The sequence below is a fragment of the Pleuronectes platessa genome, chromosome 9, assembly GCF_947347685.1.
Source record: "Pleuronectes platessa chromosome 9, fPlePla1.1, whole genome shotgun sequence".
NCBI lineage: Eukaryota > Metazoa > Chordata > Actinopteri > Pleuronectiformes > Pleuronectidae > Pleuronectes > Pleuronectes platessa.
Window position 1 is genome coordinate 3,252,615 of NC_070634.1, and position 25,969 is coordinate 3,278,583.

The 25,969-nt window shown below is 39.7% G+C and overlaps 1 protein-coding gene across 6 annotated transcripts in view; it reads left to right on the forward strand.

Moving 5' to 3' along the window:
• Window positions 1-25,969, forward strand: part of nlgn1 (neuroligin 1) — a 247,515-nt gene that overhangs the window by 26,579 nt on the left and 194,967 nt on the right. The window contains exons 2-3 of one of the 6 annotated variants that reach the window (XM_053431438.1): window positions 7,931-7,950; window positions 11,240-11,248. The exons of 3 other annotated variants lie outside the window; for them this stretch is intronic. In XM_053431438.1, coding sequence (XP_053287413.1) covers window positions 7,931-7,950; window positions 11,240-11,248 — 29 coding nt within the window. Of the gene's footprint in view, window positions 1-7,930; window positions 7,951-11,239; window positions 11,249-14,585; window positions 14,610-21,722; window positions 21,745-25,969 lie in introns of all 6 variants that reach the window. 2 more of the 6 variants (XM_053431437.1, XM_053431436.1) reach the window with 2 other exon arrangements.

Consider the following 25,969-nt stretch of genomic DNA (forward strand, 5'->3'; position numbering starts at 1 on the left):
TCCTATCAAAGTAATTCGTCGACTGATTAAAGAAATAAAGCAAAATGAAAATAAAACAAACGTTTGTAATTGATCCCTAAAAATACCTCCGGATCAACTAACTGGAAAGGTCAGCTCTATCTTCAGGGAATTGGGAATGGGCAGCGATTATTGATGAGCAGCCCCTCTTATTAACCTGTGGAGGCCCAGCCTCCTTGAGGTGTTGTCATGGGATGATGCTGGCTTTTAGCCAATTGAGTGTCAGAGGTCAGATCAGAGTGGGAACGGCCAGGAGCAGAGCAGGGGTTTCTGGGGGAACCCCAGGGATTAAGTTACCACCAGAAGAGATACTATCTCCATGCTTGATCTTGGATGGAAACTTTAGAGCTGGTTTCATCTTGGCTCACAGGCCTTACTTTTACGACTCATTGTGTGGATCCCACCACATGGTCAGTTCAGCAGGGACTCTTGCCCAACACTGTTAACAATTTTAATATGAAGGCAAAACAAATGCACCAGGTTTCCGAGGATGTGCTGCTGTTAAATAAGAGCTTTCTTGTTCATCACCTCAGGAGCTTTGCAACCCAACGCTGCGCCTGTGTTAGCTGAATCCTTCCCCTCACAGGTTGCCCATAGCATCTCTTTGGTCCTCCTTAGCATTCCCACAGAGTCTAGAGCTGAAAGCAACCATTTAAAGACTTTTGTTTTATCTGTTCTCATCTATTTCCGCAGCAAAGCTCTTGCCAAAATATCAACTGAGAGATAGTAGTGCCCCGGGTTGAGTCTGTAAGGCAGTAAATAAAGTAAAAAGGCAGTTTTTAAGCATCACCTCGTAAAATCACTTTTAAAATAGTTAAATGCATGTACAACAGTGGCTACAGAGGCCTGATGCTTATAAAATTAACACAATTGTTTATTGATTTCATCATTAACTTCAAAGGTAACTAGTTGTTTTATCAAGGGATGGAAATATTCAGATATTATTCTTGTGCTTCATACGTGTGAGTCATTAATTACCCTCTACTCCTTTTTAACATATTTTTGCACAATTTATCTTGAGGGCTTAAAGGCCAAACAAGTCTGCGTTGCACTTTTACTTCAACTTTTATTCCTCTTTTTTCTATTATTTTTCTTTTGGCTTGTTTGTGCATCTCAGCAAAATGTTAAATAAATAAAATCCAGTGAAAGAAGTGATCCTTCATTCTTAGAGCCGGAGCAATACTGGATTTTTGGAACTAATACAAAATTGAGGAAGTAATAACAACTTTTTGATATCAATATATGAATCAAGATTCTTTATATTTGGTTGGCAACAATAAAAACATCAGAAAGCACTAAATAATTATAGGCAGTGTGACTTTGCAGCATTATGTGATTTTTATTTCCACTTATATAGACTGGTGACCAAACAGTCTTCATAAGTGTCCTTTCAGTTTGTTGTTAAAAGCTGTTTGAATATTAAGACTTCTAGACAGCGGATGAAAACCTGGGATTTATTTTATGATAATTCGTCAGATAAATTTATATTTTCCTTTGCACAATTTACTCACATTAAGTCATTTTATAAGTACAAATCTAGATATATATGCACATGAACGTATATGTATGAATGATATGCATATATCTGTCTGTAACATGTAAGTGCTTGGTTTAAGAGCCTAATGCAAGTATACAGTAGAGCAATTCAGATTAGAATAAATTGAGGCATCACCTAAATGACTGAAACAATATTGATTTTGTATAAATCTTATATGACATGACAGACTTGTTTAAGGGGCAATTTACACAAAAAAAGAGGAAAGTCTGAAAGCTCTGAATAATTTGAGGGAGGAATGATGATTCACAACCCAGCAGACCTTGAGAAGGACGGGCTGCCAGTGGGACAGATGACAGGAGATGGAGGAATGGGAGGAGGATGAGTGGGAGGGAGGGACGGAGTGGAGAGGTGGACAGCGGGCCACAGAACCTCTCATTGAGGCAAATGACTCTTGAATGCTGACACATACAATAGCAGTCATTTGCTTACCGTATCATTTATTTCCCCAAGGTGGACTGATTGATGATACGTCATGTCTTAATGCCACAGCCACTGATTGTTTGGCTTGCAGACAGTGGGCTGGGCACACTTTTGCACAAGTCTGCCACGAAAAAATAACACCACTTCTTGAGTGGTTTCTACGCCCTGTGCTCTAGGTTTCGTCTTCATTTGTGATGCTGCTATTCCTCTGTGCTGGTGACAGCCGGTGGCCGTAGGCATTATGTTTTCAGGTTGTCCCTTTGTATTTCTGTCCGTCCATCCGTTCTATTCTCCTCAACACAATATCTCAAGAATGTCTTGAGGGAATTTCTTACAATTTGTTGCAAATATTCCCTTGTACTCAAAGATGATCTGATTCCAATTTGGTGGTCAAAGGTCAGGTTCACTCTGAGCTCACGAAGCAAATGTTTTTCCATTTGAATGTGATATATGTGGAATGCCTTGAGGGAATCCTTTCACCTTTAGCAAACATATTAACTCGAACTTGGATTTAATTTTTGGTTGCCAAAGGTCAAGCTCATGGTTGCAACATTAAGTATGTTTATGTTTTTCTTGAATGTGATATCTTAAGATCAGCTTGAGGGAATGTCTTCAAATTTGGTTCAAGAATTCACTTGGACTCAAAGATGAACTGATTTGATTTTGTCAGGTGGAGGTCAATGTGACGGGGACCGCATTTCCCTTTGAATATGTGACATATTAGGACTGGCTTTAGGGAATTTCATTACATCTGGTAAAATTCAGTTGGACTCACTGATTAAGTGGTCAAAGGTCCTTATCTGAATATGGGGGGAAATGAAGTAATATGTACACAGAAACTGAACTTTTTATCCACAAAACATCTAAGATCATTCACCTCATTGCTGAATAGATAATGTAAGTTCCATGCATGACATATAATTGTTGATAATTTGCATTTTTGGGAGGATGAATATCATTTAACTACTATTTCTGCTGCCCAGTTAACCTATTGCAAATGTAAAACTACTATGAAAACAGAGATCACCAACTCTCTGTTGAGTTCAGTTTATCTTAAATTAGTTCAGTACAGTTTATCACTGTACATGACTTTTTTTCATTATTTAGTACATAATTTAAAATCTACTACTCTGCAATTAAAAATCTGTATTTTAAATAATTTATTGAATCAGTCTATATTGACTTTTACACGTTCTACACATATCAGTTATTTGTAGTAAGAAACCAGTTCTAAGGGTAACATGCAAGAGCTAATTCCTGAATAATATTGATCTAATATGTATCTTATAAGAGCCACTAGGTGACAAAAATGCATTAAATAGCTTAAAAGTATGTGATACTACTGTCTGACATTCCTGTACATATGCAAACATATCAACCATATTTATATTTAAAGCTAATAACCTATCATCAATATATGCGGGCAATTTGCTTCTTGTATAAAGATCTTACATAACCACAGTGCGCTGAGGCTTTCCTCTCGCAGTGATTCCCATGAATTGTTGTGAGATGAGTCCAGTGTGGTGCAGGAGTGAGGTGGTACACGACCGCCTCAGACTGCTTCATACTCCAATCCATTTGTTCCAGCCTCTCAGACGAGGACTGGAGTCAGCAGCAGCACAGAAAAGACTCTTCACTCTCATCCAGAGGCACAGACCCCTGGCTGAAGCATTGACACCCTGAGAGGTCGCCGCTGCTGTCTGCTACATGTACCACCCCCCCCTCCCCCCACACACACACACACTTACTTCTATCTTTATGAGGACACATTGACTTAGTCCATTCCATCCTCCCTTACCCTGACCTAACCGTTAATCCTAACCTTTAAGGACACATCTTTCAAGATTTGTGTCACAAAGTGAGCACTGACCAAAATGTCAAATAATGAAACTGGTGCTCACAAAGATAGAAGGGCAAGTATCATTACACACACACATACATCACACACACACCCACACACACAATTTCTCTAGGAGGCAGGGGGGACTGGGGAAACCACCCTACTGTGAAAGCCCTAGGTCAGCGGCACATAGCCTCAGGCAGCGAATGATACGTGCCTTGTCTATGTGGATGCATACACTTTAATCTCCAGTATAATACATATGTGATGTTTATCTACACAAATGTGTAAATATATAGGTTAGGCATTGTGTTAGCTGACCTAAATCTGTCTCATAGAGACAGAGAAGGAAGTGAGCTGTAACAGTGTGGCCATATACGGTCGCTGTGTGGTAGCCTGACAGAGCGGTTCAGTGTTTTGAGGGAAAGATGCTTGACTCCTCACCTTTCTATCCCTTCTCTTATTCACTCCCCCCGCCCCCACACACATACAGACAGACACACACAGTTTGTACTTCTATCACAGTGAGGACATTCATTGACATAATACATTCCCTAACCCCTTACCCTAACCATAACCACCCAAACTAAATGTCTAACCCTAACCCTGACCTACACCTAATTCTTACCCTAAGCTTAAATCAGTCAAAATGTCCTCACTCTCCAAATATGTCCTCACTCTGTAGGGTCTATGCTCAAAATGGTCCTCACAAAGATTCTGTCAGAATCATCGTGTTGGTATGAATATCCTGTATGACTGATGAAGCCCCAAATAGGATGAGGGTGGCAACATGTATTTTTTGTTTCTTCAATGAGACCCTGCCTGCTCTCTTTTATTCCTTTATGCAGTACATTTGAATTTTTTTACTTAAAGACTTTATGTTAAGTTTCCATTAGTCTCTAGGAGATTGTTTGCCATGTATGAAGGTTTGAACAATGCATGACTGTCAAACCAAAGGCCAGGGTTCCCATCCACTGTTCTGTCAGTGGTTAAGGTTAGAAAAGGTTGCTTTGGTAAAATGGTTATGGGTTGGGGTTAGTAGATTGATGTTGAGCCAGAATGATGGTCTTTGATGTTTACGATGAACAGTTTAGGTAATAATGTTGTTTTCGAGTGGCAGAAACTTGGACTATGGGCAGAGAAGGTCTCTGGTTCGTCTGTGGTTCGACTCCACGGAGAGACAACAAAAGACGAACCTGGATTGATCTGTCCAAAAATCCAAGAGTCTCCCTACCCTCTCTAGTGCCCCTGAGCAAGGCACCTCACTCCCCCAACATCTGCTCCCCGAGCGCCGTACATGGTCGCTCACTGCTCTGTGTGTCCTGCACCAGATGGGTAAAAAGCAGAGATTAAATTTCCCTACCTGCATGAGTGTGCCTTTGCATGTCTGTGCATGTGTTTGGGACGAATAAATGGATCTTAATCTTAATCTTAATCAAATACGTTTGGCTAACTGTAGCGTTTGTATAAAAATGTTTTAAAGTTTCTTTTTAGTGATGTCCCCAACCAAGTGATGCATTTTGGCATGAATGATCTTATTAGCCCCATCAAAGAGGTCAAGTTTATATTGGCGTAATGTTACTTGTTTGTTTTTAGCAGCATAACAAAAAAAATCAACTACAACTACAGAATAAATTACCATGAAATGTGGTGAAAGGATGTGGTATGGTTCAGGAACGAGTTTTGGTGCGGATTAGGGGGTGGATCCAGGATAATTTTTTTTAACTCTCTTTGACATGGAGAGATAGGTTGTTAGCTTTGGTGGAGATATACGCTCTCTGAGAACCGCACCATATTTACATTGGAATGAAAATCAAAAATACCACTCAGCCTCTTACAAAATTGGAAATCCCCTTAAATCAGCCAATATTCATTATGTTAGGATTTCAAATGGATCTATGGTTGTTGTGCATTCACATTTGTATGCGTATGTTTGTTTCTAAATGTGGTAGGTGTGTGTGTGTGTGTGTGTCAATCATTTGGCATGTGATTGGATACGGTCTACTGCAGCCGTGGTAACAGCTGTGAATTTATACGCTGTAATTGGCTGATGAAACACACATAATTGAATCTGTAGAAGTAACAGAAATATTACAAACCCCTGACTGAGTGTGTGAAGGTTGCTCTGTGTCAACGACTGTGACGGCATTTAGAAATAGCCTCTTTGCTTTTTCTACAACGAAAACAAAAAACAATCAGCATGTTTAAGAAGGCTCCCAGAAGCGGCCCCCTGGTCTGCTTCACTAAAAATGCATGCCATTTTTCAAGGCGTGTCAAGTTACAAAGAACAAATCGCACCTGGCGTGACAATACATGAGGAGCAGAAACCACCTGGTAAATTTTCCAAATGAAAGCCCTTGTACATATCATCACTCTAACAAAGTAATAACAGTTAGCACCAGGGCAGCAGATTAGAGAATCAATAGATACAAAAACGGGAAAATGGCGGTTTAGGAAGGACGGCACATGGTCAGAGTGTAACAGGAAAGCTAACACAACAATTTAAAACATTTATTCTTAAATAAAGGGAGCAAAGCACCAGGCAGATATTCTGGTGGGCAACAGTTGTGTGCTCATTGTTGATATTTTCCTGTTAATGCACAACATCCGTATTTCCTTTGGTACAACATTAGCCTGAGGAAATGTACCACACCAGTAAGTTTACTGTGTAGACAGTGTACAACATGCAAGTGAACAGACTAAAGGATATTTGATGAATTTGATATATGTGAGGATTCAGAGGGGCGCAAAGCAGCCTGTGAACTGTCTCATTGTATTTCACAGTATATAGAGATGAACACCCTTTAATGTAAATAAATATGATATCAGCTGCTGACATAAACCTATATGTATGTCGACTTCATCAGACACTGTCGTGAAATAACCAATGGATATTCTTTGCAACCAGCGCACAATGACTTCCTGTTAACAATAGCAAGTTAAGACAGAATGTATCTTTTTTTTTACCTTCTTCCGTTCCTATGTCTGACACCTGAAACAAACCAAAACATGCAAATAAGACAAATGTTGTCATAAATTCAGCTTAAAACACAGTGTGAATGATCAGAGATGTGGATGAGCAAATGATTTACAGCTTTATTTTGCACCGTAACAAACAAGCCTGGGAACATTAAACATCTCTAAGTTATTTCTTCCTTATTCACTGGCAAACAGAAACAGGCAGATAAAGAAATTAGGAAAATGTAGTGGTCCAAAATCATTTTTACACAGCTTTCTGAATTAGGACTACTAACTGATTTTGGTTTATCTGTGCGGTTTAAATATGTGTACAGCTGATAACACAGATGCTTTCATTAACCGCTTTATACAGATTTTGACCGACATGTACAGCATCTGGATTATCATGTTAGAATTTGTTGCAGCACATAATCAGGCTGTAACTAAATGTAGAAGTGATTCCGAGTTGCCCAATGAATTCTGTCCAGGCATAAGTTTTCATTTTTATAGAGAATGTTCGTCACTTCAATTATATTGTAGGCTATATAAACATTTGAAGTGGAATATTTGTTTAATATATAAGATATTTAACACTTTGCTGTGTTCCATTTTCAGCAATGTGAGGCACATCCACAATGCATGTTTTGTCTGGGCTGGGAGAGAGGCTTGCACTGGTGGGGGAATATTTGGACAAACATAGGATGAGACACAATTTGTTTTCTATCCTCATAAGCTTGTCTACAGGAAAGGCTGCTTATTTTTAGTGTCAAAATCGAGTCAGATCTAGATCTTTTCCTAAACTGCTGACGACACATCTCTGTTTTGTAAACATCAATTCCTTAAATAGAATAAATCATAAAACACAAGTTAATGACAGCCACTGTATTGTGTTGTCCCGGCAAACACACATCGGATCGTAGCAGAGGACAAATGGATTTCAGCTGTGATATTAAAAAGACTTTGGACAAGTGAAGTTTATTGACATTCCTTAAACTCCCCCCTTGGTTTGACTGGAACATGCCAAGGAATAGACCTGATCTGTCTAGTTTTGAATTCTCTTCTTTTAATTCAGGGCAGACTGGGTGCAGGCAGTGGTTTGCTGCCTCCGGTCAGATTGAAAACGACAACACATATAGTCTTTGCAAATAGAAACGATGTTAGTGTTTATTTGCATATAGAGCAAGGAAGTGAGATCCTATTACAATAGGTCCCTCATTCTAAAGCCAGGTGTGTACTGACATACTCTGAGCTGTGACCCAAGAAGCATTTTAATGATCATATATGATTTTATTACAAAGAACAAAACCAAAAACCGTAAAATTGGTGCAATAATCACTGATAATTGGTTTTTGGCCCAATTATTTACCTGCACAGTAGCCAACAATATCCACTTAATGTGTCAACGGTAATGTTAAACTATTTTATGGTTATGGTCAGACACTGGCAGTGCTTTAGTGGAGGTTCACCAATCATCGGACTCTGTTTAAATACATCAAAACTCCACATAGAGTTGACCCACGATGCATTTCTAATTATTAATCAAACCACAGCTGCTTCCCTGGAGGGGACTCACCAATGTTTGGTGCTTTGTACACTGGCTGTCCATTGACTTGTAACATAACCCAGCCATCAAAATGTTTGCCAGCACAACTTCAGTGGGAAAACAGTTTAGTGCTGTATACAAATTTGTATAGGAGTCAGGGTTCTTTTATCAGAGGGCCCGTCTCCCTCCCCTTATATTGTGAGGAGTACAGTATATATGTACCTGGGAAACAAACAGCAGTATCCTGTTTGTAAGTCCAGTGTTTGACAATACATCCACCAAAGCCTGGTAGCTGGAGTGCCTTGAGAAAACCCACACAGAGAAGGGGAGAGGGTTCAGACTCCAAACAGAAAGGCCCTGTGCGGATGTCAGGTTAGAACCAAGAGCTTTTTTGCTTTGAGGCAACAATGTTGATCATTACACTAACACGTCTTCTCATGGGGTTTTGCTCCCGATTATGATGCCATTTCTAAAAAACCTATCTGCAGTAAACTCCAAAGAGAACAAGTCCCATATTTATTGTCCCAGACTTATTAATTGTAACCACCCTATTGCAAGTGCCACTAGTCAACTGGAGCAAAAGTAAACCAAGAAAACATTGTGGAGTTTAGATAAAGTACCCAGAAGCAGCCGAGTTGTCAATTATCTCTTTCTCTGTCTCTCTCTTTTTGCGTTTCTGTTTCTTTCTTTCGGGTCAGGGAGAACGAGTTGACTCCATGTTGCGTCTGTCTCTCATCAGCCAGCCGTACCAGTGCTATGATGGTTAATTAAGAGGTTGTAGAACAGCAGACAGCTCGCTCCGGTGCTACGACCGACCTCCCTAGTTTCCTATCATTCTGAATACAAGTACAGTACCACTGGAACTCAAGTGTGTGTGTGTGCTGTCTGTTAACGTGACTGCAGTCTTGGGTAATTAGCGTGATCTCATTCTGTGGGACTCAGTGAAGAGTGAATTAGTTTGGTGGTGCACAGACATGGCAATGCCAGCCCTTTGGTACAAAGTGCTTAGTAAGTGTTTGTAGTAGTAAATGAAAGGTTACGTGTTCCGATGTTTGACTTGTATTAATTGCCTCAGGATTTATCAGAAACCCAGGACACACACAACGTTTTGCTGAGGGAGAAAAATGCATAAGGAGACTGACAGTGAAACCCTTACAATGTGAGGTATATAAGGTTCTAATTCCACTTTTTTTTCTTCAACATATTTGCATAATTGCCTCTGTATGGTTCAGAGTAGTTTTTATTAATTGCTTTCCCTTGGGATTCAAATTATAAAGCCATTCATACATTGAACGTACTTCAGCAGACAGCTGACAATGTGGGTTCTGTGTTGATTCTGTTTGTCTGGTTCAGACTCGAAATATCTCCAACATTGGTGATTTTGAGAGCTGGGAACTGTGCACCTGAAAGACATGCTGACACAATGTGCTGGTATACAGCGGAAGTAAAGCCATTTTGTTGCATTAACTTCCCCAAAATTAAGTCATTCAAGTTTTAGCTGAAGTGCGGCCTACACAGGTACAGCCAGGGAAACTTTTTCATGCTGTTCTCAAGTGAGTATGTTATGCTACTGTCACTAGTGACTAGTTTACGCTCACTATAAACTAGTATGGCATATACAACAGCCAAGTGGACAAGATAAAGAGAGTCAGTGTTGAACTCTAAGGGTAACATAATAAATTTGAAAAAGCTATTTATTCTCCTTTTTTATGCTGGCATTTGTGTTTACAGTGTCGGATCGTCTGGGTCAATGGATTGTTTGGTTGCAGCTTTTCTTCTCAGGAGCAACTGCAAACGGAACTGAATCGCTCTGACAATCGATATTCTTGTTTTAAAACAAGCAGGTAAACAGTCTGAGTGACAGTAACGAGTAGCGTTCGTTACTCCTGTGTCTCGTATATGAAGATTGAAAGAAACTTTGGTTTCTATTTAATTTTGGTGTGTTCTTGGCTGGCTAATGTGGCCAGTGTTTACCAAAAGGTATGTAGATGGTGAGCTGAGTGCATTGTTGTGCTTATATTTAATATAGACAATATGATATGCGGGTGTGGAGGAGTATTTGGAGAGCTGACAGCTGTGTAGCTAAAGTAAAAGTAGTAACACAACACATTAGCTTTGCTCCTGAATAATTCATAACAAAGTCTTTAATTAGTAATGTGTAATGAGTAATTGATTATAGTTATTAAGAAGCTTGGCTAACACTGGATAGTGTCTGCTCTACGCTTATCTCCCCTCCAATAAAACAGTTTGTAAAACTTTCAATTAAATTCCGCTTGTTTTATTTGTCCAGTCAGTTGTCCAGTTATGTCTTGGTAAACAAATCCTTAATTTCCTGCTGAAGTGTAGAGTTTTTCTCACCATTAAAAATATACCGGGCAGGTCACCCTGCCTGCAGCGACTGCTTCCCTTACAGAGTTTCATCAGTCCGTTCAAAAACATGGTGTTTTATTATCCCAATGAACTCTAAATGGTGTTTCAGGGGATTGTCTACCTTCGAAAGACTACTCAGTGGTCACATTTAACGATAATGTGGGATCCCAGAAATTTTGCATCTAATTATGCCAAATTGTTTTTTAAGGGGGCTTTATTAGTAGATTTTGTGAGGTTTTCATCCCTCACCAAACCAGCAGCTTCAGGCAAAGATTACAGGAATCAATGTTAAAGAAAAACCCTAATGTCAGGTGAAACCCTTCAGGTGATATCTATTTCTAGCCTCCATTTGTTCCTTCCAGTGCCTCTGCCACATACGGCGAGGTCCTCTCAGGGTTCCTCACTGCCTCGGCCGCTGTCAGCCCGGCTTCCTTGCGGCTCTAGGTGTTGGTAATGAGCAGCTTCAAACCTCATTGCCCCCTCATTACAGGCCGAGCCCTGCTGGGATTGCCGCTTCTTTCCTTCTCTCCAGGATGTCACAGTCAAAGATTCAACTCACCCACTGCTGGACAGAGGTAGACTTCTGAGAGCCTCTGTGACGTGTGTATGGTGGGGTATGTGCAAAAAAAAGCCTATTTCCATTTCCCTAGCTTTCTACTGTATTTTATTGTATCCACAGGTCCTTGTCCCTTAAACATAAACAAATATGTTGTTGATATAGTAAGTTTATTTTAAGACTTTCCTACACCGCACTCTTTTGAACCAGAAAATCACAGACTCTCTCAGTTCAAGGACAAAAAGGGAACCAATACCACAGGTGGTCATCTGCAAGGTCTTGCTTTCTGTTAGCAGGGAAACAGTACAAAGGAATGATAGATGTAGTGGTTAAGTACTTATCCGAATTCTAGCCCACACTTAAAAAGAAAGAGATAAAAAGAGAGGTCCACCACTGTAGGCCAGCCGCTGATTTGAATGCAATCAAGGTATTGTTTAGCTATATTTTCCTCTTTCCTTGCCTATCTGAGTCATTTTAATGAGGTCATGTTATTTGCGTTTAGTTGAAACAGAAGGTTCAGTATATGTAGCAGCATCATACCACAGCAGTACATCCGCACAGCCTCTATCACGCGTGACAGCCATCAGAAAAGAATTGAGTCTGCTCACAGCTGCTTCAGTCCAAAACAGTAAACATGTAATTGTGGATGGGTCCAGGGGGGAATCCAAATATTGGTTTAGAAATGAAAACACTAAAGGGCTTAATTGTGTGTTTCATTAAAATCATGAGCTATCTGCTAGGATGTACAGCGCTTTAAGAAGGGGACATGCCAAAACAATGCCACTCCTCTGCCCAATTTCCAGCATACCCCCACAGAACATGGCAACCTCACTGTGATGTGTCTGAATGCTGTGCTATATATAGCATATCCCTTGGCTATTTATTTTGCCTATTTAAAAGCCCTGCATCTGTCTCCCTGGTGAGTCTCCCTCCACCCTGCAGCAGGTAGCACATTCCAGCGCCACTGGCAACCAAGGCTCAAGACTTTATTACCTCCACAGGCCGAGGGGGAATTTGTGTTTTTGTTTGATCTGTGCCTCCATCTTTCTCTGTTCTTACCTTTGAAGCAAGAAAGACTTAGCCGTTGTTGGCAAGGCAGAGTATTGAGCCCTGGAGAGAAGCTATGAAACCCCTACATTTAAATTTAGCCCTCCGTTTTATCTTGGCTTTCTCATTAGCGAACCACAGACTAATTGTTATGTGTTAAGTCCTTTTTGCTGCTGGTTCTTTCACTTGTTCCTTGCTCCCTCTCTCTCACTCACTGTTTTTTCTCTCTGCTCTTTTCCAAATGGCAGAATAGAACGGGCGGTTCTTGTGTGGTTGTAATTAGCTTTTACATCCTTTCTGTGAGTGGGGTCTTTTTATTTATGTGTTGTAACTGTGCTCTGCCTGTCAAATTATGGCCTCGCCATGCTCTGGGCAATTAGTCGGCAAACCCCCCTTTCACCCAAGCTTTCACCACCATGGTCCATCATATTATTGCAAACCCTCCTTTTTAAATAGGTAGATGCCCTGGATCTGAAAAACTGAAAAAAGACTGGGAATTTCTAAATATATATAATGATAGGTTGGATTATAGTTGGTTATTTTGCAGAACCCCAAACTCTGAATGGGAAAGTAATCAACACCAAAAAACAGCAATTATTGATGACTGAATAGTAATGATTCAAGTGGTATATGATTTTCCTTCAGTACAGGAAATTAAATGGTTAAATGGTAAACGGTTTTGTATTTATATAGCGCTTTTCTAGTCTTATTATAGCTGTAATGTGCAGACTCCTCTTCATTAAGCTTGATGTGAAGCATATATATATATATATATATATATATATGATGGATGGATGAACATGGGTGGACATATCGGGGTGCTTTAGAATTAGAAGGGATGAATCTAGAAATTACAATTTGGATGCTCGCATTCTGCTGGTGTATGCAAATTAAAATTAAATCTGTCTCGATTAGCACATTATCTTTTTATCAGATAAAAAGGACCCCCATCCAGACTGAAATGCAACCCCTGAGTTTTAAAAAGAAAACAGAGCTAGCCTAAATGATTTGTATGTGTAGTAAATAGAAAACAATTTGGGTGGTTCATATGTATTTTTATTGTAGCAGTTGATGTCTTATCAAAAGCATGACAAAAAAATAAAAATATCTGAGATTTCATAGGAGGGAGACATGTCCCTACGGTGATTTCTTAGCAGTGAACGCTACGACCTTATCCAACGTGGGTGAGTACACGACTCTGAGAGTGGAGACATGAGAAGGCCACAGTCAACACAATTTACTCTCTTTCTTTTATTCCAAACTGCCCACAAAACTTTCGCCCTGAGGTGTTTAATTTCCTAGATTGACAACAAATAATCAGGAATATCCACCTCATTCTTCTGGACAGCCATTTTGATTCTACTGCTCCAGTAAGAATGACAAATCCCCACCCAGGGGAAAACTTGAACTCCTATTGGCGGTCTCATCACTGAGCTGTGGTCTTTCCTTCTTAGCCCAGATATTGATCTGCTGCTTAGGCAATTAGTCTGAGCAGATGCTTTTCCCTTCTTATCCTCTTTCCTCCCTGCTCTAAACTAAAGGTCTCAGAAAATACAGAAGGATTTCCTGGAGTCAAAAGAAGCCAAATTACCTGCTCTTCATGTCCCTTTATTGTGATCACCCCCGGGCTACAGGGGTTAGGAAAGGTTTCCACTGTTGATGCAGCTCAATCATGCCTCTCTTTCTTCCTCATACTGCACCAGGGCTTGCAATTCAGCGGCACTGTTGCCTATAGATTAGAAAAAATGGAGTGAACAGTGAAGGAGAATTTGGCATAGACACTTGTTTAGTCCTCCCATCAATACAAGCAGGTGGCTCGTAAAAAAAATGCGCTTTTTAATTAAACTAGAACAAGCTCATGCGGCACTCAGTGACAATAGGAAATTAACTAAAGTTTAAACTCAGAAACCAATAGCTTTTCTGTGCTGTAGCATATCCCGGCAAGTCACACATGCCTCTTTGTCAATTGGATTGTCAATTGCTGTGTATGAAGAATTTAATACAGTGTCTATTTCTAACAGCAGAATTCCACTTGGGTAAACAGTTACAATTGATGGACGTTTATCTTTTTTATGAACACAAACAACTCTCAACCACCTTCACCGTCTTGGAGCTCTGAAATTAACAGGAATCGCACAAAAGGAGTTGTTGCCTTCACTTAGTCTGTTTGCCATAGCGGTTTTCTCAAGATAAATAAACTGCTTAAAATGGGAATAGTACGACTGACTGGTGAAGTCTGCAGTTGCTGCACTTGGAAGACAGTGAATTCAATGAGGATAGAAGCAGCAAGTCTCCAAATGTAAACAACCATGTAGGTCGCCTGTCCATACCCTTGGATACAATCCATATGAGTACCTGAAAATGGACTGGACCTTTTGTCTTTAATGGTAACAATAATAAACACGCGGTTAAGGTTAAGGTATGAGCATGATTAAAAGTTGCAATGTGGAAAAGTTATGTCTTTTGTCGAACCATTCAACCTTCCTAAGCCCCTCCCAATGCCGACTTTGTCACTCTGTAAACTCTGTCTGATGACTTCCTCATATGCTACCATCATAATGTAACACGGTCTCCAACACATCATGTTGAGAAATAAATGGCAGCAACAAATGTGTTTTTGAGGAAACGTAACACAGACATTAGATACATCAGAACAGTTATTTTCCAAGACTTCTTTCCGCAAGTTAGGATGTGAATGGATGCCCAATCACGTTCCTTTCTACTGAACACATGGGGGCATTTAGTGTGATACCAATTTCAGAGAATCCTTCCGCCACACTGAATTGGACTTTCAGTTATGTTTTATTTATTCTTCATCAAGTGACTTCACCTGATCCAACAAAGTTCTGGGTCCGTCCTAACTGATTTTCCTGTGGGATCTCACACCCACACATCCAAAGAGTGCATATCACATCTAACGATTTTGGAAAAAGTTTTTCATTATGTCATTGGCACAGCTCTAAATGACAATTGGCTCATCTCGTGTAGATTCTCTTACAATTTAAAGTCTGATTTCCTCTACATAAGCACAGTGTCCACCGTAGCGTTTGAGAGCCCTGGGACTTCCTGGAGGAGACAGTGCATGTTATGCATCGGGATGATGCTGGGCCCTGATGTGGGATGCACTAATAATGGAATCAGAGGTGACATTTAGAGGAGATAAGTGTGAACTCAGTTAAAAACATTCCGAAGCAGAAATATACATCATAAGAAAACAAAATAAACATTAGAGAAATGGATTAAGCAGTCACGCAATTAGAATCAGTGTACAGTGTTACTTTAAAAAATGTTATACAAATGTAATATCTCAATATGTATTTTGCTCTCCTGTTGTTAAGCTTTAAATGATAAGGGTGTACTGTCCAGCCAGCCTTTTGTCAGACAGCATCCATCTGGCGATGGCACATTTCTCCTCCTGACGTGTGGTTGACCAACAGTCGAAAAAGGAGGGAGGGAGCATCGCTTAATTGAATTACTTGGTGTTGCTGTGTTGAGGAGGCTATTACAAGCTAATGACCATTGCCAAGATTCCCTCATGGCTGCAATGACAACAAAGATTTGTCCAGTGGTTACACTTGCATGCACACACACAGTTATATACATAGCGACAGATGTTAGAGAGGGTCTGTGCTTGTGCCCATGTGTCAGTTCTTTAACCGTGAAGGTATGGATGGTTTGCTGCTGATGAAGGAAAGAGCAGAGATCTCTATCGTCGTTATCCTTTCTCCCCTCGCCTCATCAAATTAACACTATTAATTTACCTATTGCCAACACTTTGTGCCCTCGACTGATCATTTTTAACTTAGAGTGTCTGAGAGAGGAAAAATGCATCAAGACTTTTAGTCAGCTAATGGAGCAGTGACTGTGATTATTGTTTTCCTACTTGGAGGAGAGTTTGTGTGAAACTAATGACTTCTAAGGGGTAATTAATTGATTCTCAGCCACCTGAATAAGCAGAGTTTTAATAAAAAGTGACAAGGAGAACAAGTCCCAACATTACAATCCCTCCACCATTTGAGGAAATGACTGCAACGGTTTGATTCAATGGTGTGGGAGTGACATAAAATGTCCCTTTGAGATCCTGCCTCTCAGCCATAATCTGTTAGAAATGTACACCATTCACGGCAAAGAGCTTTGAGGCAATTTGATATAGGTTTTATTTATGCTGCAAAGTCTTTGACTTGGAAACCCTCATTTGCAGTCTAAGAGGATATCTGTTAGCGGCAGACACAAATCCTATGAATTACTGTCTCTCACTTTGATAGCAGTGATGACCACATACAAGTCGCTTCTTGAAAGAAGTGCAGTACCTTATTTCAGTGAAATTTCTGGAAAATGTATAATCAGCTTATGCTGCTGCAGGGGAGAGCAGTGGTGACTTGGCACAAGGTTACAGTGGAGGAGCTGCTTGTAGGTCAGTGTAAACCTGTGTTAAAATTTGCAATGTCATATTTTGCTTTCAAATACCTACTTTGCAGATAGATAGATCAACAATCCTGCTGTTAAAGTGAGAGCACCGAGCCGCTGCGTGTGCCGCAGATGTGGCGCCATATTGATGGTTGAGTTGATTGTAGTTGCTCCTGTGTTGAAGTTTTTACGTTGAGATCTATTACTTCGGTTCCTTTGGGCCTTCAAAGGGCTGCTGGGTTTTCTTCACTAGCATTACATAAATATGCATCGCACATACACACAGGAATCCTCCATGGACATTGTGTCAGTCAATGAAATGGCTGCTTACGCTGTTGAGTGTGAATGTGTTATGAATCTCATATTGAAAGATTTGCATCGCACATTATTATGCAAAGCTTTTCTATGGAGCACGTGGAACATAAAGACAGCTCTGGAAAAAAGCACTATTTAGTTGTCAGTCTGATTTGTTGTTTGCGAGTCAAGACGATTCCCTAAAGAGTCACAGAGGTCTTATCAACACTTCACTTTGAAAATGAGTTCTCCTTTTTGTGTTGCTTGTTAGTCAAGTAACATGTTATAATGCTCTGTAGCATGTGTTAATTGCTTATAGTGTTTCAGGAGATGCACTTTAACCAGAGGTTCTCATGTCAAGGGGGAGCACAGCTAATTGACAAGTGGAACAACTCTTGTGCTAAGTACTGAATAGCAGTCAAAAGTGGATTGTACATATTTAAAACTCACACCTGGTATTTTGAGACATAATAGCATATCTTGCAATTATAGACCACTATTACTCAACATTAGCCTGGTTTCGCCCCAGGTTATGTGGTTCACGTTCAAATAAATAACATTTTAATTCCGACGAATCCTAAACAAGAAATAACCTGTGCTTATTCAAATGAAAAAAATTCAGAAATGAACCAATGTAAACTACATGTAAACCTATTTCTCACAAATATTTTTTCATTTTATTTTTTTATTCCTAATTCCACAAAGCTCTAATTTATGTCAGAGAACAATGTATTTTCTCTATTCATTTTCAAATGCTTAATCTTTGTTTTTATAAATATTCTTTGATTGCAGTTCTGTAAATCAAGAGGCTGTCATGTTGCATAACCACCACACCAATGTTGGTGAAGCTGTTCAGGTGCATATCAGTGTAAAGATAATAATGTGGAGTGTGATTTGTCATGCTTTTTTTCTCCCATCAGTTATCTGACGTATATCTTTTGGATTCATTTGATTTCACATTTCAAATATAGTTTACAAGCGTAACATGGGTTTTAATAGTGAACTTAACTTTATCTCTCTTTCAACAAGTCTTTAATGTGTGAATCAAATTGATCAGAAAGGACTGAAGAGACTGACTCATTCATGAATGATGAGGAAGCAGAGCTAGCAGGCTACCAAATGCCTCCAAAAGCTCCACAGAACTGAAAACATACCCAAATGCTATATAGATTGGGAAAAATAAGCAACAATGAGTTTCATCAAAATTGAATTATGCTTCTATTATCAGCCAAAGTGCGTCTGTCTCACTGGGCTACAATAAACAAGTGTTTCTGGTTTTTTTCAACACCCATTTATAACAATACCATTGCCAATGCTAGTGCTATAGAGTTCAACAGCTACATATAAACTACATTGTCCAAAATGATCACACAGCTGAATTACCACCTCTGTAAAAGAATGTCAATAAACACTGAGCATCATAATCTGCATGAAGGGAGGATTTACTGCTGCACTGCTTTATTAGACTGCATTAGTTTCAGCTAGGTGTACCTAAATAAATAAACTGCCAACTGACTCCGCAGTGTATGGTTACTAAAGGTCAGTTTAATGGCTGAGTCTAATCCTTCATGCTGCAGAAACATTACTGGATGGATCTAGCTCCGAATAAAACCATTGGTGTCATGGGGCATTTTTATTATGTCATAATTTGAATAACCGTCCCAGATATCCACCAGTTGTGATCACAGGTTCACTTTTGGGACATTGTGGCTGTAGTTTGGCGCCTTTGTTTAATCTGTCGGACCTGTTTTTAAAAAAATTTATATAGGCTTACATAAGATCGAAAACCTCAAAACTTAACTTACAAATACATAATTTAACATATGTGTGACAGTGTGGGAGTGCACTTAGTTTTCTTGTTTCTATGGAACATGAGTACATCCCTCTGCAAATGAAGTTCAGTTTTACCGTACATCTGTAAAACCATAGGTTATAACACTGATGTGTGTCACCAGTTGAGTGCTGCCTGTTTAAACTGTTATACTCTTGTCAGTATAGAATCAGCTCTATCATAGTGTAATTTATTTTATAGGAAACAACAGTTATCACATGAGGGTTGTTTCTGTGGCTTCTGCAGTCTGTCACTAAGATTTAAAAAAAAGGATGTAACATACTGTGAATTGATCCTGAACCGCACCTTCACCAGTGAGGAACTCCGCTGCTACAACCACAGATTCCTTTAATCCCAGTGTAAAGTGAAAACTTGCATATTCTGAGCGATTGTGTATGGTACACTATGTAAGAGCATCCATGAAACATGAGGATACAGTCCCAGCTTCCCACCAATACAGAGTTCTCACACATTGAAACGCTGTATTGGTGAGAAGTTGCACTTGAATTGTTCGGTTTCCAAGACTTTGTAACCATGCTCATGTATCTAGGTCAGATATATTGAGTACAGACCCCATGAGATTCAGGATGTTGCTCCAGCAGGTGGGTGTGAGTCCAGAAACACTTGCTTTATGTTGCTTTATTGAACTGTATATGAGCTTGCAAGGCTTTCATGTGCCTGCTCGCTGCCACCTTTGTTAAAGCGAGGTTGCATGTTTGTAATGCAGGACTTCACACTAAAGACTGTCTGTAGGCTACATCACAGGCTGTTTCCTGTAAGTCAAATCCATTTAGGGGAGAAGCAGAGCTGGGCACCCTATGTATGTATAACATGCTCCAAGCATTTGGTTGCATGGATGGACTTGAGGATTCATTCTATAGCACAACATTAATTTAGGCTGCAGTTGTAGAACAAGGCGGTCAACCCTTTTTAATATTTTATGTTAAGGAAGTTGATGCAATAGGTTTTTTCCAGAAGTCGTGGTTTTGGTTTCTCTTCATGACTATCCATACCTTTCTATAATTTGCCCTTTGAAGGCTCTTTACACATGTGTGTAGCATAAATAGGGTGAGGGTTCATCCAGTATGCAGCTCACCCCTCCCCTGCCGCAGCTGTTCTGACAGCTTGTGGTCCAACACCTCACAATGAGACATTATGCTGTGGTTGTCATTTGATTTTTCATCTATATGTAGTTTTTTTCCCCTCTTCTCACCACATCTAATTAAATTAAGATGCCTCTTTTAATTTGTCTGTTTTAATTTAAAGAAATTACAGAAACTAAAGAAGCCACAGATGCACGCTGGAAGTGGCCAATTAAAGTTTTAATGTGGCTCATCAGCTGAATGGCTTTGATTTGAAGAGAGTCATCTTTAAAGACTGGATGAAACAAACTGTAAACCCTAGAGCAGAGCATTACTTGTAGGATTGGAATAACACTACGCTGCAGCAAATTCAAATATTATGGAAAACATAATATAGAACATTCAAACATTAATTTAGCAATTATTTATTTAATCACACTGCTAATTAGTACAAATAATGGCAATACTTCCAATTATATGGATTTAACATAATTATTTTTATCAATATAATAGTTAAGTAATTGATGTAAAATAGTGGATAATGTATATTCCATAGGCACACACCAGCCCTGCATATATACCTGTTCAGCACCTTCATCCTTCCAGTGTAATTGGGAGAGGACATGTAAATTGCTGGTGTCATTGTGAAGGATTTGTGGATTATAAACTCTTCAAATATCCTCCTCCAGTGTGGCAAGCTGTCTGATAGCTTTTAAGACAAATTAGTGTTTAAATATAAAATGTTACTTTCCTGCTAATTGAATCAGCAACTACAGTGTTGTCATGAAAAAAAAAAAGCTCTATTTCTGACTGGAGACAGGCTGAGGGCGACATGAATATTAAAACACCATTCTGTCAAGCAAATGTGTCAGTGATGTTCTCCACATGAGTTATACATTAAGGTAAGTTACAGTATGTCATGTATGTCACTTTTGCATTTTTTATGACATCAGTGACTAAGCTGCCTGGGTTCTAGTGTGTGGCACTGTAGATTTAGGGGGGATGTTCATGGCCACTAATACTGATGTGTGCCCTTGTATGTATTTGGTTGTGTGTGTGTCTGTGTGTGTGCCACAGCAGGGTGGCAGCAGGGACTCTGCATTTCCATGCACGACACGTCCTAGGGCAATCGCCACAGCGATTTACCCTCTGCTCTGTTGCTGTGGTGACTGAGTCTCATAGGAGGAGTGTGTGTGTGTGTGTAATGGGGGGTGGGGGGGTCAGACAAGGGCCCTTGTTACTTAAAGATGATAGCTCCCTCTCTCTTTCACGCTCTCCTTTTCACCTACTCTCCTTTTCTCTGCATCTGTTTTCTTATGGCTCCGGCTGTCCTTTTCCTCTTTTCTCTCGATAATTTAAACCTATTACAAATTACACCTTTCCTTTCCTTCACCGTAGTTAGCACCACTTGCTAGTAAGAGGGGCATGCAGTATAGCTATGGCTGTAAACCCCCTCCCCTTCTCTGAGCACGATTGTCTGTCTATAGTTCACTGACCTGAATTAAAACTATACAGGTTTTGTGTTCCTACGCAGTGATATGAACCACAGGAGCGTCTCCTCAGCAGCAGGAGATATGCCACAGACAACGTGTTGAATATCACTCATCAAAAATGACTATGATATGATGTGACAGTGCTATGTCACATCGTAATGACATGTTTGGTAGGCACAAAACCAACCTTGTAAGTTTTATGGAGAGATGATGTTTTTTTTCTTCATCATATTATACTTATACATTTGTGGCTCAGGTTGTGATTGAATTCTGTCAGTGTTTATTTTAACCATGACCATAAACAGCCCTCTCCCATGTTAAGGTCCAGTATTTTGTCGATCGATCCTTCCACCCTGACCTCCTCCCTCACAGACTTATTGCTCTATGACAACATCATCTGATTCCCTCCTCCATTCCCATCATAACTGCAGTCCCTAGATGACTTTCTTATCAGAGATAGGGTGTATTTCTTTCTTTTATATTTTCATTGATTTCCCAGAGAATAATTTGTGGGGGAAAAAACGGAAACAAAAAACTGTTTGTCAGCAGGACTATGAAGACACTACTGAATGGATCACCACAAACTAAAGGGAGATGGGACATGGGCCAAGAAAGAGACCATTAAATGTTGCCGTTGCAGGTTCAGAGTTTTATTTTACTTTATAATTATGACACAGAATGTTTAATGACATGTTCACTGATTTCCAAAAGAATAATGCACAGATCTTGATGAAAGGGAACTGATATATATGCGTGTGTGCAATTTGGTGCAGCTAAATGGGGCTGTTTGGTCTTGGACGAGTAATGCGTTCTACTGACTGTCATTCTAGTTCAGCAATACAATACAATACAATACAAACTTATTTATACCTTCCTCTGAGCCTTGAAAAACGACATTTATTTTTAAATAAGAACTGAAGGTTATTTGAGGCAATCAATTACTTTGAATAGTGCAAATGTTTTCAATAAACTTAATCTCCAAATGTTGTACTGAACCAAACATTTTCTTTCAAAACTGCACAACAGCAATTTAATATATTATTTTGAAGCAGATTGACATAGTTTTATGAAAGATTTCCAATTATTGGTGGAAAAAAACAAATACAATTTAGATTTCTTCCATGCAGAAGAACAATTAATGATTGAAATGAATGTATTTTACAGCCACTGAACTATGGAGGACATGCTTGCACATGGTGGACATCACATGTAGCTTCAGAATCACACTAAATTTGATTGAGGTCTTATTTTTGCCACTGCACATGTTCCCTCTTGTAGCAGGGGGTTGGTCGTTTATCCACCAGAGCTGCACTGTCAATCTCTGAGAAAGATAGTTCAGAATTCATAGTGACAATCAGCTCACTCTTCATTAGTGCTACAGAACAGTTTGTTCCGCGCATCTGTTAATTTACTTTTCATTGAGGATTAAACCCCTCTACACGTACCCGGTAGAGGATGAAAGACTTCACAGCCAGGTTGTTTGCAAGGTCACCTGCCTGGAGAAGTGCCAACCGCCTTTCAGCTGTTTCCCCCAGGACACCCACTCCCTAACTCCAGCAGCAACTCCTTTCAACCGCAGCAAAGCTTACAGGTGCCTTGGACAGTCATCAATTCAAATAAAAAAATGTCCAGGCCAGTGATCGCAGGGTTAAGTGGCAAATATCTACTGATACCAGGTGGCGCAGGATTTCATACATCACAAAATGTCCTCGTTAAATCTCTCCTGTTGGCGGAAAATAACCTGTGGCCCCTAAAGACAATTTTTTCAACAGAGAGCCGACGTTTAATAGCATAATGTACAGTATGTGTAGGGCAGCTATCTTGTAGGAGGTTAGTGGACATTATCTTCAGTCAGGCCTCATTTGAATTTTTTTACTAAATCGATCAACTGGCTGATGACCCCGCTCTCTGAATTGGAAAAAAAACGAATGACCAAGGACAACATTTTCTGGTTGCCATTGTTTAATGCAAAAGTTAAAAAATATATACAAAATATATATAATTATTTGATCAGCTCTTGTACTTACTTTGGAGGAAGCAATGTGATCAATGCTTTGGCTTTGTCCTCCCACAGCAGGACACCTTCTGAGCAAGGCTGCAGTGACTCATTGTCTGGTGAGTCAGCTTGAGTGCAACATCAGAACTGGTGTAGCGTGTTGAAGCTTGCGTGTATACAGTAAATAAAACCACATTTTCTGTGTTCAAATTGATATGCTTTATGTACCATATCATCTTCTAGAGACTCTTGGCATACAAGGGACTCTGACAGTGCTCCCTCTCCCTGTGTCGTCCTCAGCCTCTCTCTCATACTACCACTGATCTCCAGACGTGTGTTGCTTGAGGTCACAAATTCCTCAATGAGTAATGGAGAAAACCTGGCGGCAGAGAGGGCACACATTCTCACCTGTGCAACCATTCCTAATCATTTTCCCATTCCCTTCTGTAGCTCGCCTATTTTTTTTAAACCTGCACTTCTGTCAGGCGTATCGTAGCAACGCTGACAGTGCTTCTCATTGGTCATGACTGATGACCAAATGACATGACAGACAGGGTGAGGAACAGCAGGATTTATTTTGCCTAGCAGAACAAATTGCCCTGCCTTAGTAGTATAATCTGTAATGTTCCTTTCCCATTTACTTGAGGTAATTAATACTCAGAAAAACTGAACAAAGCACATCCCATATCAGCTCAGTTTCCAATTACAGGGTTATACCATATTTTCACATTATATCTCACACAACTGCTCAATATAACTAAACAATAAAACTATATGGGCCATTATAGTGTCTTCGCCTCGGCAATCTGGGTTTGTGACAGTTTCCTGGATTTGTAACAAACGGCTTCAATGCGTGCAAACATTTATTAGAGGTGAATATTATGATAACTAGAGTGGCAATAAGTAGAGTGATTACTTCCGCCAAAGCCAGGCAATCATCCAAAGATCTCTCTGTCACATCCCGACATCTGGATCTGCACCAAATTGTATGAATTCATAGATAATAACACCAAACATATGTGTGATTTAATTTATTTTAAGATCCAAACATTATTCGCAGAGTGATTCACAAATTCCTCACATCCTCCAAGTCAAAGGAGGTGATTGAAAAAAAAAAAAACTTGGATCCACAATAAACTTTTATGGTTTATTCCCTTGCCCATGCCCCAATCCTCCACCAAGTTAGCTGCAAATCAGCTCAGTACTTTTTGCGTAATCCTGCTAACAAATAAAATGACAGACAATGGTGATAACATAACCTATTCGGCGTGGCCAATTTTTGTCTCCTTCAGCATCTCACTATGTCTGTCTGCCTCAACACATGGGTCAATTCTGACAACTTGAGAAGCTGAAGAACATGAGACGCTCCGGGAGAATGCTTAATAGTCTGGATGAACCTTAATACACTGCTTAGTGCTTTTATTAAAGGTTTAGATTAGGGGCTGGAGAGGAGCGAGTTGTGCTCCGAGAGCCTGTGCGCCTGAATCCTAGAGCCTTGGAAGGCTTAAGGTATGATTGAATAGTTATGAAAAGTGTGTGTGTGTGTGTATGTGTGTGTGTGTGCGTAAGCGTGAGAGAATGATAAGAAGCCAGAAAAATATGGAAATGGCAGAAATAAGAGAGGTAGTTGTAGTGAAAATGAGTACTAATAGGATTTCAAGCTTCCTTTTAATAGTTTCTTGCTGTTCACATCAGTGGTCCAGAAAACTGACAACTGGATATAGTATGACTCTTAAGTAATAAATATACGTAGAGTCTATTTGAATTGACCTTATGAGTCAATCCAATGATTTAAGCTCAAAGCTACTCTCCATCTCCCCATCTGTCAGCCCTGGACCATGAGTCTTATACTGTTTATCCATGTACTTGGTATATGATAGTGATATACAAGCTTCTTAATAGCTTTTAAGGATGAACACCTCATGATGTTGTTCCACTTTCATTCAAAAATTCTATTCTAAAAGAAACCTTTAAAAAGATGGCTTGTGTAGACCTATCAAATTGTGGCTGGGAGCAAAATGTTCCCACAGTGATGACTTGAATTTGCATGAGGATGGGTTGTCTGCAATCTCAAGGTTTAGATCCAATAAAAACAGAAATGAAAAATTCTTGAAACTCGGATACAACCTGAAGAAAACCACTAATCTTGATTTATATTTCACATCCTGTGAAAACATGCAAATTCATCGTCTCCAGACAATAGCATCCAAATTACTTGAGTGCTGCTCTGCTTTTCTGCAGTATCACCATGAGGTTTGGGATTCAGCCTTAAAATTTCTCGACAGCTGTTGGATGGATATAAATATATATATATAGATATTTGAGTGCAGGAATTTAAGGTCTTTATAGAGTTTCGGGATCCCCTGAGTTCTAGATGGAGTCCTGGGAGCACTATCTGTATAAACACAAATCAGTACTAACAACCCACTGCACTACAGTATTCACCACAGTAAACTCCTAACACCTTCATCAACAGTATTAGATTGTGAACATGAAACAAGAGATGGCATCTGACTGAGAGAGTTCATCATCACAAACCTAATGCGATAAGAGCAT